The sequence below is a fragment of the Heliangelus exortis genome, chromosome 1, assembly GCF_036169615.1.
Source record: "Heliangelus exortis chromosome 1, bHelExo1.hap1, whole genome shotgun sequence".
NCBI classification, from domain to species: domain Eukaryota; kingdom Metazoa; phylum Chordata; class Aves; order Apodiformes; family Trochilidae; genus Heliangelus; species Heliangelus exortis.
The window spans coordinates 140279590-140298483 of record NC_092422.1 but is presented as its reverse complement, the minus strand read 5'-3'; the positions used below and the strand labels follow the sequence as shown (position 1 = coordinate 140298483).

Below are 18894 nucleotides of genomic sequence, written 5' to 3'. Positions count from 1 at the left end.
TTTGCAATCCATTTTGTACCAGCGTTCTGCCTGTCTAAAACTGTACAGTCCAGTAAAAAAACAACAACAAAAATAATAATCTATAATTGTGACAGACTCAGGCTTGAGAGGAGGGAAAAAGGTAGAGAGACATTTAAATGCTAAGATAGGAAAGGAGGTAAGAACCTCATAGTAAGCAAATCCTCAGTGTGGAAGACAGAGCAATTTTTAATGCCCTAAGCATTGTGGCTTAGGACAAAACACACAGAGCAGCTCAGAGTGCAGTGGGGCTCAGAAGCAAGTTACCATCTGCTCAGAATGAATGTGTGCTGCTATGCTTTTGCTAAGCACACACACATGCAAAAAAAAAAAAACCAAAACAACAAAAAACAAAAAAACACAAACAAAACCCCAGCTTGCTTTTTTATAGCAAAATAATAAGTCACAAGTGCAAAACCTGTTCATAAATACATGTCCTCTGAAGGGCTCTTTTAAAAACTCTGCACAGGAATCATTGTGAATTGAAATGGAGAGGGTGAAGACCCTGGGTGTATTTCTTCTCATCTGATTAATGTGGATAAAAACATCTTTTTCACAACTGTATAGCCTCTAACAGTTTAGGGATGGTTAGCCACAAACCCTATAAATATAATCTGGTCTTGAAATAGCAACAACAATTTTTTTTATTTTTTTTTTTCTTCCTCTGTCCTCATACTGGTATTTGCCAGGCTAGCTTCTCAACTGATGCATATCACCATACCTGTACTAATACCAAGCATGTTGTGCTATTTACAGCCTTCTAAAAACCTGACCCCTCTCTGCTGTCCTGTAAACATATTTGTGGTCTCTACAGAAAGTAATATTCTTTTATATACACACAGATGTAGGCATCCTGCTCCCACTAGTTCATATTTAACTCTCTTTTAATCTTGTTTATTTTGTCTTCACGGTACCAAAGCAAGCTGCACACCCAGCAACAAGCTTACAGTAAACAGTAGCATCTTATTTTCAGTGGATGGTGCTTCACAGGGCATGTACTAAAACCCCCAAGGGATCCATGAAGAGGGCCAGGTCTGAATCTCTACAGTTCTAATTTTGGTGTGTCTGCTAGAGGAATTTTGCTTAAACTTGTCTGTCTGAGTGCAGCTGGAGCACACACAGGGCTTCACAGGCAAGGATGGGAAGCTGCAGTGCATGCTGACAGCAGACACCACTCAGTACCCTGTCTCTCTGCTTCCCCAGAGATGATGAAAAGTTGTGTGCTCCCTTTCCCCACATGCCAAAGATCCAAACAGAGGTGAGGAGGGCAATAACTTGTGTGTCCTGCTCTCTGCAATAACCAAGGACAGAGGTTTCTCCTGCTTGCCAGACTCTGAAGAAGTCCAGGTGCTTCTTCTCATTTTCAAGCCTACCCACTAAGCTATCCAACCAAGAGGAAGACCCAAAAAGTCTTTTAGCAAACAGATGAGGAAGGTCCTGGAGGTGAAAATGTTATATACTTGGAGATAATAAAAGGTAAAAAACGGAAACAAAACACTATCATGACTTGCTCCAGCAGTGCTTTCTGAGGAGACTTGCCTGGAAGTGTCATCTCTACAGTGTATTCTGGAAGTGTGATGGAGAGAACCTGGCTGGACACAATACAGCAGTGCAACAGGGTCAGCTGGACCTGTCTCTCCTCTGGGTTCCAAATTCCCTGCTGGTGCCAGACCACTTCCAGCACCTAACCTTGTATTTCTGCTCCACACCACAGCAGATTGCACCAAGCTAGCACAGAAATGTCCAACACAGCAGCGCGTTGGCTTTCTCTCTCCCCTTCATGCTGTCCGATTCTGCTAAGAGGAGCAGATTCCCTGTGTAATTCCCTAAGGATTCCCTGTGCAATCAAGGCAGATGAAGATCAGAGCAAAATCAGAGGCATCCTCAAGTACAAAACCCAGAGCCACCAACATACTGCAGTAGGCCCAGATGGACCAACTTTGCTCTCCTCTTAGTGGCTATTACAAGGTCACAATGCCTTGAAATTTTGACTGGTGTGACAAAAAACCTGGAACCACACCTGTCATTTAGAGCACCTTTTCTCAGATAGCTCTCACATGCCTTTATAAACTTTAGTAAATTAGTGTATAAATCACCCTGTCCAACACGAAAGTACAGCCGTCTCTGGGATGATACAGAGCAGCTGCTATAAAATCAGACCACAGCTCTGCACCACAGAACAGGGCCATAAAACATGCTGTGTGAGGTGACTGAAATGGTTGGAGGGAGGAAGAGGGAATGTGGTGAAGAGCATTTTGTAGTTCTAATTACCTGATTATAAATTTGGCTGAAGAGGTTACTGTGTTTAACACTTGCATATCTTTAAATCAAAGTAGTTTTCCACCACCTGTCAAAACAACCTGACTGCACCATTCTCCATGTTTTGGCCTTTGAAAGCCCTTCCTTTCTGCAGAGCAGCTTGATAAAAGCAAAGATGACGTGCTGAGCAAAAAAAATAACCTACTAAAATTTCTTAGCAAGTGAATTGATTTGATAACTAACTGTGAGACTACAGCTGCTGTGCCCCTTCCCTTCCTTTTCCTTGCATGACAACTTAACATGGCATCTATATATTCCCAGTTTCAAAATAGCTTCTGCTCCTGTAACTTGCAAACCATTTGCAAAGATCTTATTTTCTAGGCTAAAAGTAGTTAATTACAGTCACTAAGAGACTTAAATGCTGAATCCTTTTCCTTATTCTGCGATGAGCTCCTTGAGCAGTGCATCACCCCCCCCCCCCCCCCCCCGCCTCAAATCATCAACTGTTTATAATAGGAAATTTGTTGAAGGACGGGGCTGCACAGATTAGATCTATGAATTTCCTGGTATCAGGGAGAGCAGATGAATAATTATACTTCTCTTCCTCTTCTCCTTGGTCATAGAGTCATATGCATCACCTAAAGCTAAACCTGAAAAATGGAGAAGTATGGGGAAGTGTTTTGGAAGGCGCTTCCAGTCAATATATGACATGAGACAGCATAGTTTGGGCTAGAGTCACCAGTTTGATTTGAGGCACCATACAGACTGTATAGTGCTCACCTGCAAATTTTTTTCATTTCATTTGAGTGCCATCTCTACACCAAGTTCTAACTTCTCTGCCACAAGTGTCCCTAGGTCCACAACATCTCCCAGATACTGAAAAAGCTGTATTTATTATCAAAATATGCCTGTAGAGAAGAGAATCAATCATTAAGCGTTTGCAATGTATTATTATTGAAATGCTAATAGTGAGTGACAGCTCAGACAGACCATACACAACATAGGGCCCATTTAGTTATCTAGCTTGGATCTGGAGAACATTCCCATGCAAGTCTCTTCCACTGGCTCACACTGCAGTCTCCAACTGCACAGCAAGGGCTCCTTTAACTGGAACCAAACCAGGAGATCAGCCCAACTGCTAAGGGCAACTCCCTGAACAGGGCCAGACCCGAAGTAACCCAAACCAAACTCCTGAGGTGTGCACAGTGGGCACCCAAGAGTCCTCACTACCAGCTGTGCTAGATCACAGACCTGTGTCTATGGGACTACACAACTTGTTAACCTAGACAGCCATGTGAGTGGTTTCCTGACGTGAAATGCCTGTATGTGAACAGCCAACTAATGGCTGCTTGAAGTCAGCTTTCTATGCACTTATACAAAGAAGTTTATTAATTCATATCCCCATCTACAGAGAGATATGAATGACATCGTGTAGCTATCATACTGGGTATCTCTCCCAGTGATTTCACTTTGGTTCCTTAGGGTTTCAGGAGATGAACCATATTTTCCTTGGGGCTGCATAATAGGGCTTTCTGTGTGCAACTTTGCCACCAGTATCAGCCAGTAAACTGCACGTAGTCGGGGCCAAGTTGCACCTTCACATCTTTGCAGGGCTTCAGGAAGTCAGCTGAACTAACCAGCCCCAAGGGCATAATTAGGTCTGCCATATTTAAATGAAACAAGTAAATACAGCCCAGCTGGAGTGTTGTAGAGCTAATAACCTAAGAGAATAACCCAAGCCCTATGGGTTAGAAAATCACACCCTCAACGGTTCCATTGTATCGAGTTAACTCTCACCAGAGGTATGAAGCAGGCACAGAGAAAAAGCTCTGTGGATCAGATTGCACAGTCCTGACCTCCACTGCTGTCCCCCATATGCACCCTTAAAGCAAAAGCAATTGTGGCCAGAGAACCCCCATGCTCAGAACCTTGTCATGCAAGACAAAAGAAGACATTTTCAGTATACACAAATCCTGGCTTTTATGTTTGCACAAGCTGAAGGAGGGAAATGGTAGCTGTTGAATGGGCACAGTTTGCATAGTCAAGCACTTTCTATTACTAGCAAATCAGAAAAGTATATAACTTTTTTCTGCTTCTTAAGAACACCACAGAAAATGGAATGAATAAAAAGCATGCTGGTCTCAAAATTGTATAGTTAAGGCTTTCAGCATGCAAATCCAGCAGCTAAAATCCATGGCAAGACAGCCATGCCTGGTGTCATTTTATTCCAGTTTGCCTTGTGTTCCATTGTAAAAGAGTTCATGAAAAGAAAAAGATCCTTGATCTGAATTCTCATAATTAACAACTTGTGTAGAGAGTGTAGCATAGAAAAATGGCTGCTGCATGGTCTGCTAGATACACAAAAATATTGTCAAATGTTATCCAGGAGAAAGAAAAGCACTTGGTAAATACAGATAATTAAGGAGAAGTAATTTGAATACAGTATAAGAGAAATAGAAATTGTGAAATTTTTTGAAGTATACATATATATTCTGCTGCCGAGGTATGAACATTTAAAGCAAAACTTCACAGTTCATGGTTTGTGAGAATGCTCTTTGCATCCTTACAAAGACCAGTAAATAAAATTGACCACAAAAAAAAACAAAAAAAAAAAACCAAACCCAAAATAAAAAATCCAAACCAAACCCCCCCTCAAAAAAACCATGAGCAATAAAGGTATCTAGACAAGAGGGAAAACTTTAAAATGTGTAGTTTTAGAGTCTGGTGACAGCTGGTTCATTTCAACAATATAAACTATTTTGTAAAGGTTAAGCTTTCACTATTACACAAAGTTTCTGGGCCCTCTCTTCAGTTGATGTAAAGTGACATTACTTAGCAGTCTCCCCCAAAAAAAGCAAACCTAAAGAACATAGATTAACTTCGAATGTTTTGACTGAAAATATTAACAAAATGTTAATAAATATTAAAAAAATCTTAATATATGTATATATAACCGAGATAAATAGGGGTCATGCAGGTGCCCCAAAAGGCACGGTGATATTCACATTGCCTTGCTCCCTGTACCAAGCCCTGTAGAAGCACATTGTACTCACATGTTTTGTTGAGAACTCATCGACCTCCTGAAGCACTTTCTCCTGGCACTCTGGATGGGTGGCTAGCAGGTACGTGGCAAAGGCCAGCGTGCTAGTGGTGGTCTCATACCCCGCGATCAGGAAAAGGAAAGCTTGACCTGCTATCTCATCCTCTGTTAATGTCTTCTGAACCTTTACAGATGGGGCCCTGCCAGCAACAGGTGCCTCATCCTGCTTGGAAGCAGCAGATGGACTCATCCCACCCAAACCTCCTGGTGACAGGGAGTCAGCTGAGTCACGGCAGTCGAGCATCCACTGAAGAAAATCTCTGCGCCTCTGCAGAATACAGGATGAGAGGAAGAACAAAAAATGGGTCACTCATGGGGAACGGAAGGAGAAAGCTGTTTCCTATTTATACTTCCCCCTTGGTTCCCACAGAATGACCACCAAATTTCACCAAATGCAGAGACATCTATAAATCAGCTGGAAATGCTATTAATAGGAGCCAGTCACCACTTTCTTCCCAGTGGGATGAGACTGATCTTCCTCCAATAGGCAACAGGTACATATTTTCACAGAGGATTCCTAATGGACACCTCCATACAGAGCTGCTTTCATTCTCAAGCTGAATTCCTGGCACTTGATGGAAGGAGACTGACAGAGTCAATGCACAGTCCCATGTCCTATCAAGTGGAGGTGACACTGCTCATGCTTGGATAAATTGGCCCACCTGCTTGGAGACACTATCCTCATTTGTTCACCTGGCCTAAAGCATGAGAGTCACCAGCTTAGTTTAGGGTTGCATCAACAACAGTTTCTGTGCTGGCTTAGTAAGACAGGACTAGAAACTGATTTCTTTAAACTGGCACATCTCTTTATGAGAAAGTAGAGTTCTGAACACTTGTACCAATACAGCATTTAAAAAAATATTTTTTTTAAAACATATTAGTTACACGTTACAGCAGTAAGCATTCCTGTATCATAAAACCAGTTTCAGTGGCTTGTCTTTGCAAAAGGCCCGCAGAATAATATTGTTATGAAAACTGCTTTCTTGCACACTACTTTCTGACAGAAAAACTCTAATAAACAGACCTATGGACAAGAGTGAGTTGACTTCAAACCAGTCTGGACAGCAAGCTTGATTAGGCTTTGAAATATAACACAAAAAGTTTGAATTGACTTTTGGGAAAGGGCATAATAGAATTGTGCTGAACCTGAGTTATAAGGCTACATGATTGATTTTCAGTTCCTCAAATACCAACATCTATAGCTCAAGGACTTAGGAGCAACTGCAATACCAGAACATGACAACTTGTGCGGTAGGATGGACAAAAGAATGGACCAAAGCTTTCTTCAAAAGAAAAAAATTATGTAAAGCTGCATTTATGTGTTCAAATAAATAATTTGAATGATTTCTTGGATCTGATGATTGAGAGATAAAATACAAAAAGGGAAAGCCAGAGAAAAGGACAGGCAAAGGAGATAAGAGTAAGGAGAGATTAAATAATTATAAATGTCAAAGGACTTAATCTGATTTATTTTTTTTTCTTAACATTGCATGGCAAATGACAGCAGCAAGACAACAAAAGAGGAGCAATACTTAGTGTCCTGTGCTTAATTCTGCTGACAACAAACTGTTCTGACCAATCTATAGATAGAGAGGAAACCTTATTTTGAGGTTTGTGTAATACAAGTGATTAGCCCACTGTGTCTTTAACAGCTCCTTCCCTCCACTCCACAGAACCTTTTCCTTATTCACCTTGAACCCATGACTGTAGTGCATCTTGGACCCTGGGATACCCAAGAATCAATGTTCCAGATCGTTTCCAGTGCCAGTCACTGCATGCTGATGGGCTCCACAAATTGTCCAGTAAAACTGTGTCACCTCCAAGACACATACTTTCCCCCACAGTAAGTGAAGGTGCAAAAAGCAACATCATGCACATTATGCTCAGCAAATTCCCTTGTTTAGGCAGACTTAGGCAAAATTTCTGTTTTCAAATTGGCTGTACTTCCTTGGTCTCTCATTTCTAATACAGCAAGCCCAAAGTTGCAACTGCTCTGACACAGTCTTCCTTCTCCAGTGCTACAAGATACCTCTGCTCTTTTCATCACAGAATTACCATGGTTGGAAAAGACCCCTAAGATAACCATGTCCAACTATCAACACCTCCCCAACCAAAAAAAAAAAAAAAAAAAAAATTTTTGTATATGTATACATATATATATATGCCCACTAGAGCGTGTCCTGAAGTGCCTCATCTACATGGCTTTTAAATCCCTCCAGGGATGGTGACTCCACTACCTCCCTGGGCAGCCTGTTCAGCACCCAACTACACTCTCAGTAAATTAATTCTTTCTAATACGTAATCTGAACAACTTCAGGCCACTTCCCCTGGTCCTTTCATTATTTACTTGAGAGAAGAGGCCAGCACCCATCTCCCTACAACCACCTTTCAGGTCATTGTAGAGAGCCAGAAGGTCTCTTCTCAGCCTCCTCTTGCCAAACTACACATTCCCAGTTCCCTTTCAGCCTAAGATTGGTTCTCCAGACCCTTCACCAGCTTGGCTAGGCCAACTTTTATATTAAAACCCCCCAACAAAACAGTCCAGTATGTTCATTAGTATCTGTGTAGACTAGTGTAGTATAGCAATAAACTGCATCTGCAGAGATGTTTCCTAAAACTCGTTATCATAACCTGAATGACCTTCATAACACAAACATGTATAACTGCATTCATATTCTGTGGAGTTGTAACACTGCAACATACTAAGTCCAAATAGTGTAACATTTGATATATTTCTGCATTCCTCCTTCTCTAGCTGTGAATTTTCTTGTAAACAAACCCATTGCTCCCTGAGGGTTTGTGGTTCCCAGTCAGGAGCTGTTAGCTGAGTCTGGTCTTATATTTAGCCAATGCACTCTCTGGAGACCCTATAAGATGTTTCTCCAGCCTTACAAAAAAATCAGGCCCTGGCCTTATACAAAGCATCTGGTTATGGCTGTGATAGTAAAATAATAATCACAACGACTAGTGGATAAAATTTCATTCATGAGAATTTTCACTGAAAGCAAACTTAATGAATGCTAGCACAAGTGAGTATTCCCAAGAACATGCTATGAAATGCCTCTGTGGCCATTTTGAGGAGCTCTTTTTATTACCCACCAAATTATTATTATTTGGCTAGGAATTTTAAAGCTTCTCTTGATGCAGAATCTGTTTATATGGTTGCCCTATCAAGAAACAACTAGGTACCTTATCTGTGCCACATAATTTGTTCACAGGTGAGCAAGGGGTGCTCAGAGCAATGGCTTCATAGAAAATCCTTACAAAACTCACATTAATTTGGAAGAAGTATGTGAATATCAGAGGAGGGGAAAAAAAGCATAAAATTAGCAAGATGAAAGCTGTTTTCAAGATAATTCTACACAGTGGAAGGAGCCATATTTTAGCAAAGCATCTCTTAGTTATGTTTCATTCTAATTCACCTTAGACATCAGGATAGAATGCAACATAAAAAATTGTCATCGAGTGAGAGAAAAGATTTCCAGGGTTAAAACCAGTCATAATGAATGATATATTTTTCTGCAACATCAGGATGGAAAAACCACTCTGACTCAAAAACCAAACAATGGCAACAGAATCAGACACTAGCATAATACCAAGTATAATTGGACTGCTAAGTGCTGGAAATGAGGAAAAGGTATCTCATGAAAATACTTGGAGTTTTTTTCCACTTTGATTGAGAGCATGGGAGGAAAAAAAAGAAAGGGGAAAAAAAACCCAAAACAAAACAGTTTTTCCAATTTGGTAACAGAGCAGATACTGACAATGACACTGCACAATAACATTCTCTGGCCATCACATACAGCTGCTGGTTTCTTTTTTGCATCAGGGACATTTGTTTGATTTTCCTCATAAAAAGCAGAAGCCCATAATAGCCTCTATCCTGTCCTCTGACACTTTCATAGTTGTGTTACAATGGCCTGAGAAGCAAGTTCTCTCTTCAAAAGAGTGGTGTGTCAATGAAGCAGACTCTTGTTTTGCCCTTGTACAACACAGAACCCATCATAAAGCCAATGAAAATTGAATGGAAAGATACTACCTGAAAAAAATACATTTAATTTGAATGCAGTATGGGACAGGGTGCTTGTCTAACTTGGTGGTGACAAAGACATCCCTTCTGAAATATATAATAAGACAAGCCCTGCTTTCAGCTTCCCCAAGACAGACACCTTGCAATATATTTCCTGACACCAGTCTTCTGGGCCGTATCATTTCTCTCATTAGTCTCCTTAAACATCACCTGGCCATGCAGAGAAATCACTCTGCAGAGAACCGTAACGAGCTGTGTGCTGCACGTTGGGAGAATAGATGGGTGCTGTACTGTGGGAGGCCAAGCTGGCAGCATCTATCACTCCTCCTCAAATCACTGCTTCCTCAAATCACTGCTTTTAAGCTTTGCCACTGTCGGAAGGAGAGATGTATCGCTCGCACACGTGATGTACCATGACTTTCCTCACAGTAGACAAAGGTCCTGAGGGTTGGGGAGGGGGACAGGAGAAAACTCCATCTCTTTCCATCCTAAACAGGGCACTGTGTTTTCACATCCAAGACTGACATACTGGCCAACATTTTGGCAAATTCATCGCTGCTTTGGGGACCCTGAAGACCACTGGGTTACTTTTTTTGGTAGAGAGATTGAGCCATTCAACTTCTCTGGGAGGTTAAGTAAAAAATGACTTCAGGAAAACTGCCAAATATATATATCAGTTGGATTTTTGTGTTTTTAATGCTGTGATCTGTTGTGTTTTCTGCAAACTATGCCCAAATTTTGCATTATTCCGATAGTTCAGCTCCACATTTTGAATCTACAGAGCTGAGACCCCTAAAGCTGCACTCCTCTTTTTTTTTTTTTGCCTTTAAAACAAGTTATAACTGTGTAAGCTTCTCCAGCTGTAAAATCAGTACAACACATATCAAATCTCAAAAACCTTGTGAGGAAAAGCTAATGATGATCTCAGAAAACCCTTTAAAACCTAGGATGAAAACAGATTTACACAGACTCAAAGAGTTTAAGGCAAAAGCACCATCACATGGGGGAAAGAAGCCCAGAAGTAACTGAGCAAGTTATCCGCTCCATCCCTTTGCCATGAGGCAGCATCAGCCAAACCACCCCTGACAGCTGTTTGTCTGACCTTCTCTTATGAACCCAGCCAAATTCCAGCTTCCCACAATCTCCCCAGGCAGTCCACCCTGGCACTGAACTGTTTTCGTCACTGGAAGGTCTTCCCTCCTCCAGTGAGTCACTGCAGATATTACAGATCATTAGATTTTCAACCCAGCTACACCTGTAACACCTGAGACTCCACAATCTGCACCTGTATACGTGTGTATATATATAAATATATATTCTTTTTACTTCAGCAGGTCTTCAACAAACCATGTCGATAACAGAAGAATCCTACTGCTGAAAAATACACAACTGTTTTCACATGGTAGTGCCTCCATTCGTGACATGAGGGAGAAGAGTGCTCAGGCGCTGCTGGCTTCTTCATCAAAAATTTCACACTTTTCTGACCTTTACTATGCAAAGTTAAAAGAAGAGTGCTATTAGCTGACAGAGGCATGAGTAAGCCTAATTTGACCTGCAAAAGCCATGTGAAATTCTTAAAAATGGGATTTTGTTGGGAGCCCACCTCCCTGCAGCTCAAACTGCTGCAAGCAGCGCTTGAGAGTTCACATCTGGGAAGACCACGGCCTCCTTCTCAAAATGTTCCCACACAGTCTGGGAACAAAAACAAATGTGAATTTCAGATCTAAGAATGGAGAGGAATTCACAATTAGTGAATGGAGAGGAAGAAAAGAACTGTTTCTAGTCGAGACAAGCTTAACACAGCTCATTACAGCTCCTGTAGAAGGATGCTGGTTTTAATATTTGGTGTGTGGACCTGTTACCTGTAAGCTGCAAAGATCCTAGCTGGAAGCCTAACTTGGCTGAAGTGCTATGTAGAATGAAGACATACTACAATTATGGGAGAGTCAAAATAAGGCACACACCTATTTTATTGTTTCATTAATTATGTGGGCCCACCGAAAAATCTATGGCTTGCCTAGAGAGCTGGAAACCCTCCAAGTAGTTCTTCAGTGTAAAGCCAAGGGATTGCCCGCAGCCTGCTCCATTTACACCCCTAATGAACTGATCTCTGTCTCTGAGTTTGGGGAGTTTCCTTCCAAGACCAGGCTGAGCAGAATGAGAAACACTAAGTTTCCCCATGACATTCAGTCTAATGGCAAACAAGTGCCATGTATTTTGTAGCAGCTGGTTGGCATCTGTGCCATGTTGGGCTGGCAGCCTCAGCCCTGGGCACAGCACAAAATAGTATAACCACCAAAACACCCTCTCCATCACATTCATGCTCAAGGAAGGCTCAGAAAACAAACCAAAATGCAATGGCTACAGAGTCTCATCCACCTTTCCCAATCACTGGATCATGGTGGGCAAGAGTCACTGGTAGCTCCTAACAGTGGCTGCAACCTCCTTATGTTGTGTTCTCAAAACATTTAGGATAACAACACTCCAATAACAACTCCTGGCATTATCAGTACACAAACCATAAACACTGGATTTGTGCATGTGGCAGCTGAGCTTCTCCTGCCTCACACGTTTTCCTGCTTAGAGGTGGAGGAATGAGGTTATCAGAATGGGCAAATACAGCAAGAAAGGAATGACTGGGCACAGGGGAAGAAGAACAGCTTTGCTCAGGCCCCCTTCCCCCTCATGCACACCAGTGTGTGAAACAGGCACTGACTCCAAAATCAGCAGCAAGCTGATCACCCTCCCAAAGCTTATCTGGCCTCCCAGTAAACCACCCCTCACTCCAACCTTCCACAGTTCCCAGGAGGAAGGGAGGATGCAGGAAGAGAGCATTTTAGGCTAAGTGTTTGACATGCAAAAGCTTGACCCTCTGCAGACTCAAATTGCTGACTAAAGGCTGCTGGTGTAGGCAGCCCTCTCTTCCTTCTCTGTTTGCCACAGATGTGGCAAATTGTATTTTGTTTTGCTGTAAATTTTAAGCAAGTTGTATTTGCTTAAATTTAATTCCTGATTAATAATCAGGTTCTGGTTTTAACAGCTGCCTGACATCCAAGAAAATGCTCAGGAATCTCAATATTGCTTTTTTATCCTTTGTTTTCCCTGCCCCATATGCTCTCTTTAACAGGCTTGCAAAGCCCTGACACTTACTTTGAAGAACTAGCAGGACATTTCAAGACCATCCTGGGAATTTTCCATTCACATCCTGTCCTCCCTTGCTTCTCCCCATGGTTTGTTCAAGATTCTCTCTTTCTGCATCACATTACATGTAGATTACACAGTTTCTAAGGTGAGGAACACCACATTATTTGGTTTTGTGATGGTCATAAGTAATTCTGGGTAACTAAAAAAATAACTTTTTTTTAAAAAATAAACCAATTATGGCTGTGAGACTGATATAAATGACATGTACTGTTACAAAAAAAAAAAAAAAAAAAAAAAAAAAAGTACAGTTAATGTTATTTATGTTCTTTATTAACAATATGGAAAAAACACTTGTCTTTTCTATTACTCCTCTGGGCAACAGCTCTTCAGTGCTGGCAGGCAATCCCACCACTGTCTAATCCATTCATGATCACACCTGCACCCTACATTAAGATTTATCCTGGATCTTTGGCTATATTAAACTGGCTTTTACCTCAAGTACATAAATTGCTTTTACATCTGACTTGTGTGCATGAAGAAGAGGAGTACAGGTTCCTAACACATTGAGTGAAAGCAGCACTGGGAAAGAGAAGATTATTTTCAGCAAGCCTGTGACCAATAACAAATTGTGTTATCCCCCACAGTTTCATGGATGCTCAGTTCAGTTATGGGTTTTATCCAATAGATGGCTCCTTGGTAGCAGGAAGGATTCTTCCTTTGCTCTCCTTTCCTTCAGAGTTTCAATATGACTTTCTAATATTTACACAGCTATTATCTTGCAAATATAGGCATTTTGTGCACAATGATAAACACACAGAGGAAGCATGTGTGCATGAATTAAAGAACAAAAGAAAAATTAGATGGCATTTTATATATTTCATGCCACTTTGTCCTCTGCCAGTACAGGGATGCATGAAAAATTAGTCAGGCAGCCCTGTGGTCTGGAATGCTTCCTGAAGTCAAACTAAAAAAAATAAAAATAAAATAAAATAAAATACAACTTCAGAAACACATGAACAGCATAACAGAATACTGGCTTTCTCCCCCAAAATATAAGAATATCTCTCACATCTTATAGATCCCTGAATGAGCAATAGTTAAGCAACTTACAGGCATCATTACTCCTCTGTCAGTGAAAGATTTTTCACAAGGAAAAAAAAAAATCCTATGTGTAATTATTGATCTAATGAACCAGGAGAGCTCTGTAATTGGCAGGGTGCAAGTTAAAATCATTAAAAGTAACACTGCCGTTGCTGAGACGGGAAATGTGAATAAGGTTTTGTTGTTTTCCAGAGAAACACAATCAGGATAATAATAGCAAAACCCAAGCCATTAATTACATTCAGACAAATCATGCTTATCCCATAGATGTGCTTGTGACTTCTCTCCATCAGAAGTTCTCAGTCATTACTATCCTGAGATCTACCTTCCATCTGACTCAAATCAAATTCTTGTCAAACACCACTTTGGAGATTGTGACCCTTGTGTGGGGTGGTCAGAACAAATGACCAAGAGAAAGGTGCTAGCAGAACACCCACAATAAATAATAAATCTCATAGAAGCCAGACCATGACTGTTTAAATTCCTACAGCTTAACACTTCAATGGGCCACAACTGTAAGCCCACCATACCTCCTGTTAGCATCTAAAATAATAACATTCCTAATAATAACCTTTATCCTTGAAATATCAAACTGCTTTGAAAAGGGGGGTAGTGATGTATCAGGTATCAGTTTACTAAGAATATATATATCTATATATCTTAAAATCTTACCAATAGCACAATTTAAGCCATAACAACTGTCAAGAAGAAAAGGAAAAAAACCAAAAAGTGTTTCATCCCTATTCAAAGCAGAATACAATCACTGTTTACACTTCAGTGCTCCAAAAGGCCACGCTTAATTCCATACCACAAATTTGCTTTTTCATAGCTAAAACCTGGAAAATTCAAACCAACTTGCATATTGCTCACCCCAAAATAAGCTCTTCAGCATGCTTGGTCATGGGCTATTGCACTATTGCTGCCCTTTACCCCTGAGCAGACACCCTAAACCATCCTCCAGCCTACTGGCTGTTGTGCAAAGAAACAGCACGTGTATAGGTACCCCATGCTTTGGTGACCCCTCAGATGACAGGAAGGCCCATTGCATGCCCAGCAACCAGCTAGGGCATTCCTCTTACACTGTGTCAGGAGAATATTTAACCCTTGGCCAGTCCCAATACTGGTGAAACACAAAAGCTCCATCTTTTCCCTGGTCTCTCTCTCTCTTGGGATGCTGCAGACAGCAGAACTTACCCAGACCCAAAGCCAAGGCTGCTGACTTTCACCCCCCTCCCTTTTAAGGTGCCAGGTTACAAACATGGTAAAAATCAGAACTCACAAGTGAAATACTGACAACCATGGAGTTTTCACCACGGAGAAGTTTTAAACAGGCAGCAGAAGTTTTAAACAGTGATATTCATTAAGCTGTTAATAATGGATTGTGGCACAAAGCAATTTATCACGTTTCCATTGTAATTAAAATCACTGAATATTTGGGCACTTTCAATACACCTAAGCACTCTTTGCTTTTGAAGCTTTACATTTTAATGTGAATTATAGCTCCCTCTCCCCAGAGAACAACTAAAAAGCCCATTTTAATTGGTATTTTTTTAATTGAGATTACATTATTAAAAAGTGTACATTTCTGTTGAAGAGAACAAGCAGGTGCTCAGATCCTCTCTAGCCTCCTCAGTCTCTCTTACATATAGCTTGCTTATTCCAGCAGGAGGGAAACGTGAAGGATAATCACTGGGAAGAAAGCAGAGAAAGCCCTGTAGAGACACAGGCTATGAAACCAGGAGGAGGAAGCCACTGATGCAGGATTTCCTAGGCAGATTTTTTGGGGAGGTAGAGGAATGGTCGCAATCGTTCAGGCTGCTCTGTAGCAAAAGGCAGACAGAGGAGCAACATGCAGGGATTCCTGCCTTGCAGCCAGCTGACATCGAGGGCACTTTCTAGAAAGCCTCTCCTCAAGGCTTCCAGTGACAGACAATCTGTTGTTTTCTTCCATAATAAGTAACTCTGATGTAAATTATCCTCATAAATCCAGATATGGTCATAACTGGCTGATGCCTTGCTCCAGCAGGCTAGGGAAGGAGAAGTAGCCCCTGGGGCAGCTGGGACATGGTGGTCAGAAGGGAATTGCCCCAGCAAACAAAGTTGATCACTTCTGTGCATTAAGGTGGCCAAACTGACTTGCCACCAGGTTCAAAAGAAAAGCAGCTTCATGTGCCTGACATTCAAATGCTGGCCACTGAAATAAATCTCCTGTTGGCAAGAGGGGCTGTCAGTGTTTCTTACAGTAGAAGTGCGGATCTGGTAAGGTAAGGACACACAAGGAAGAAATATCAAAGGAGTACAAAGTAGATACCAACAGAAGAGACAGCTAAGGGTAAAACCTCCAGAGATCAAGACGTGCCAACAGATGGGCAAGACAGTAGAACCAGAATGAAATATCATGGAACAGCTTTTTTCATAACTGCTTCAGAAAAGGTCATGCTGTACTGCAAAAAGAAGGCCATGCGTGGGGCTGAGAGGTCACTGCAGGCAAAGAGAGTCTCCGACAGACTAACAGAGACAAATTTGAAAAACACCTGCTAATACCACAATTCCTGCAATTCCCCTCCCAGTTCTGAGGGTGACTCAGGGAAGAAGGAGGGTGAACCAATAACAGATAAAAGAAAAGCAAGAAAAAAGAAAAGGACGAAATACGAAAGACAAAACTGAAGATGTTAAAACTGACAGAAAAAGGGAAAACTCTGTTATTGCAATTAGGTCAGTAAATCTGTGATTTTTTTTCTAAATTAAGAATTTAGATGCTATGCTCTAGTTACATATGTCAGAAGAAACTCTGTTTATAGAGTGAAAGTACCCAAATATGGAGTTTCTCTGAATGGCAAGGCAAAATAAATACATAAAACTCCCAGGCTCAGTTAACAGATCCCTTGCAAATGTAGATCAAGAACAAGTTTTGTTTTGTTTTTAAATGCTATGTAAAAGAAGGTTAGACCTTATATCTCACATTGGCATTCAAAGGCCACAGCCCTGCTATGCAGAAAATGTAACTCCAGATGATTTCATTTTATGGCAAGATTCCCTTTGTTTGCTGATTTCAAAACCCCACACCCTGGATGAAGACCAGATCACAGATTAAGCAGAAAAAAAAGGAAAAGCTTTCAGTGACCTAAAGTAGGATCTTATGAAACACTTGCGATGGACCACAAGGCTAGTGTACAGAAGAGAGAGAAGTTATAAAGAAATAGAAGAAAAAAGGGAACGTGTACAACTTCAGGGTGAGGGTTTTTTTCCCTTTCAGCCAAGGGGATGAATACAGAGGCTGTACCACACAGGAAAGCAAATGACAGGAAGCGGGAAAAGGCACGTTGGAGGACATTTACTTTATGCTGAGGGAATCACAAAGGGCAACTGTGCTTCCAAACCCATAGGAAAATAACCCTGAAAGACAGAGGTAACAGTGCTCAGGCTGGGTAATTTGCGCAGATGAGAACATGCAAAAGAAAGGCCAGATTACTTACTGATTTGGCATGTATCACCAGATATATGACTACACCAGATTTTGCCTCAAGTACTAGAAAAGAAAGACATCTCGAGACCCTTTATTGCCTTCCCAGAAAACAGATACCTTCTTCTCAGCCTTGGACACAGCAAAGTCTCACTTCTGCGACCCAACACCTAGGAACATTTCTCCAAAGACAGACAGTGACCCAAAAGGTTGCAACAGCCTCGATCCAATTATTTTCTCTTATCAGAGTATCAGGAGAAATGTTAAGTAACCAAGAGATAAACTTCATGTCTAAGGTCATGAAACAGCAGTATTGAGTACTGGGTATAAAAAGTATTAAAGCCTATGCCACATCCTTCTCAAACAGATGGCCTTTCAGAAAGATTTAATCAGACATTGAAATGCATGCTGCGAATACTCATTACTAGCACAGGATCAGGCTGGGACAAGTGGCCAGCACTGACGTTATTGCCTACAGGGAATTACCACAGGCATAAACAGGATTTTCAGCATTTAAACTTCTCTCTGGATAACAAGTACAGGGTCTCCTTGCCATCAGAAGGAAGGGTAAAGCAAAAAATTAATGGTGGGGTGGGCAAGATCTAGGTTGCAGAGAAGTGATACCCAGGCTCTTAAAAGGAACAGCCCCCTTTTTTGGGGCTTCCTCATCCTCTGTTTTTCACCTGTGCCGGTCAAGCCACCACAAAGTTGAGTGGCACAGATTGGGATTTGCTGATTCCCTCCTTCAAAGCACAATGAGCTCTTGCTGCTCCTATTCTTACAGACACATAAACCAAAATTGTGACTACTCCCTCCTCTTCAGTATCAAGAAGAGGAAAAATGGTATAGCCATGAGAACAAGTGCTTAAAAGAAGGTGTAAGTATAGTTGGGGGAAAAAAAAAAAAAAAAGAAATCTAATCTTCCCTTCAAGAACAGGACAGGTTTTTTTGGAGAGGACAGGTTTACCTTTTAATTCTTTCCTCCTCCTGTTTTTCTGCAAACATTATTTGAAAGAGTCCTTCAGCTATCTTTTGACCTGGATTTTTGATAAACAGTCTTTTAAGTGACTGACCTTACCGTATAAACACAATTTTTCAATGTCACTAAAACCCTTGACATTACCAACAACTGAGCACATAGATTTATTTAATTTTACTCTGGATGAAAAAGACTTTTTCAGGATGAAAAATCTCACCCGTCTCAATTAAAAGACATTTCTCATGTGCTGTAGGTCAGTCAGCAAAGCCAGATGTCCATCTTCACTTTGTACAATGAGAAGTGAAAACAGGAGGAAAATGCATGTAAATCTCACTGACAGCACTTCAGCCCTTCCTCCCTGCAACTCTGAAGGCATCCAGTTGGCCGAATGATTTCCTGGGGATTAATCCTGCTAAAGGGAGCAACTGAACCTCCCCTGCTCTTCCCAGGAAGGGCCAAAGTTACCATTGGGTTTTTTTAGGGCTTCTGAAGGAGCTCCACCACTTTTCCTGCAGAGATAATCACATTTTCTCAGTACTGTCTGCAAGATAGTTTCTTGGCAACTCTAGATACCCAAAAACTTCACCAGCCTAATCAGTATGAACACCCTGGTTCTTTGATTTCATTTCTATCCCTCGGCCCAAGCTTTGCAAACTGGAGCACATGAGCAGTACCTCCAAGAAGTCAGTGAGATTGCTCACGTGCATGACAGCAGTTTGAACAGCAGATTGGTGCTGAAGTGGGACACACGAAACATGAGATGGGGACACCGCTCCTGTCACCCCCTGAACGAGAAATGA

The 18894-nt window shown here is 41.3% G+C and overlaps 1 protein-coding gene across 6 annotated transcripts in view; it reads right to left on the bottom strand.

The window, feature by feature from the left end:
- Positions 1–18894, bottom strand: part of TBXAS1 (thromboxane A synthase 1) — a 243014-nt gene that overhangs the window by 64615 nt on the left and 159505 nt on the right. For all 6 annotated transcript variants that reach the window (XM_071727781.1, XM_071727811.1, XM_071727805.1 and 3 more), the window contains one exon: positions 5331–5645. In XM_071727781.1, coding sequence (XP_071583882.1) covers positions 5331–5645 — 315 coding nt within the window. The remainder of the gene's footprint in view (positions 1–5330; positions 5646–18894) is intronic.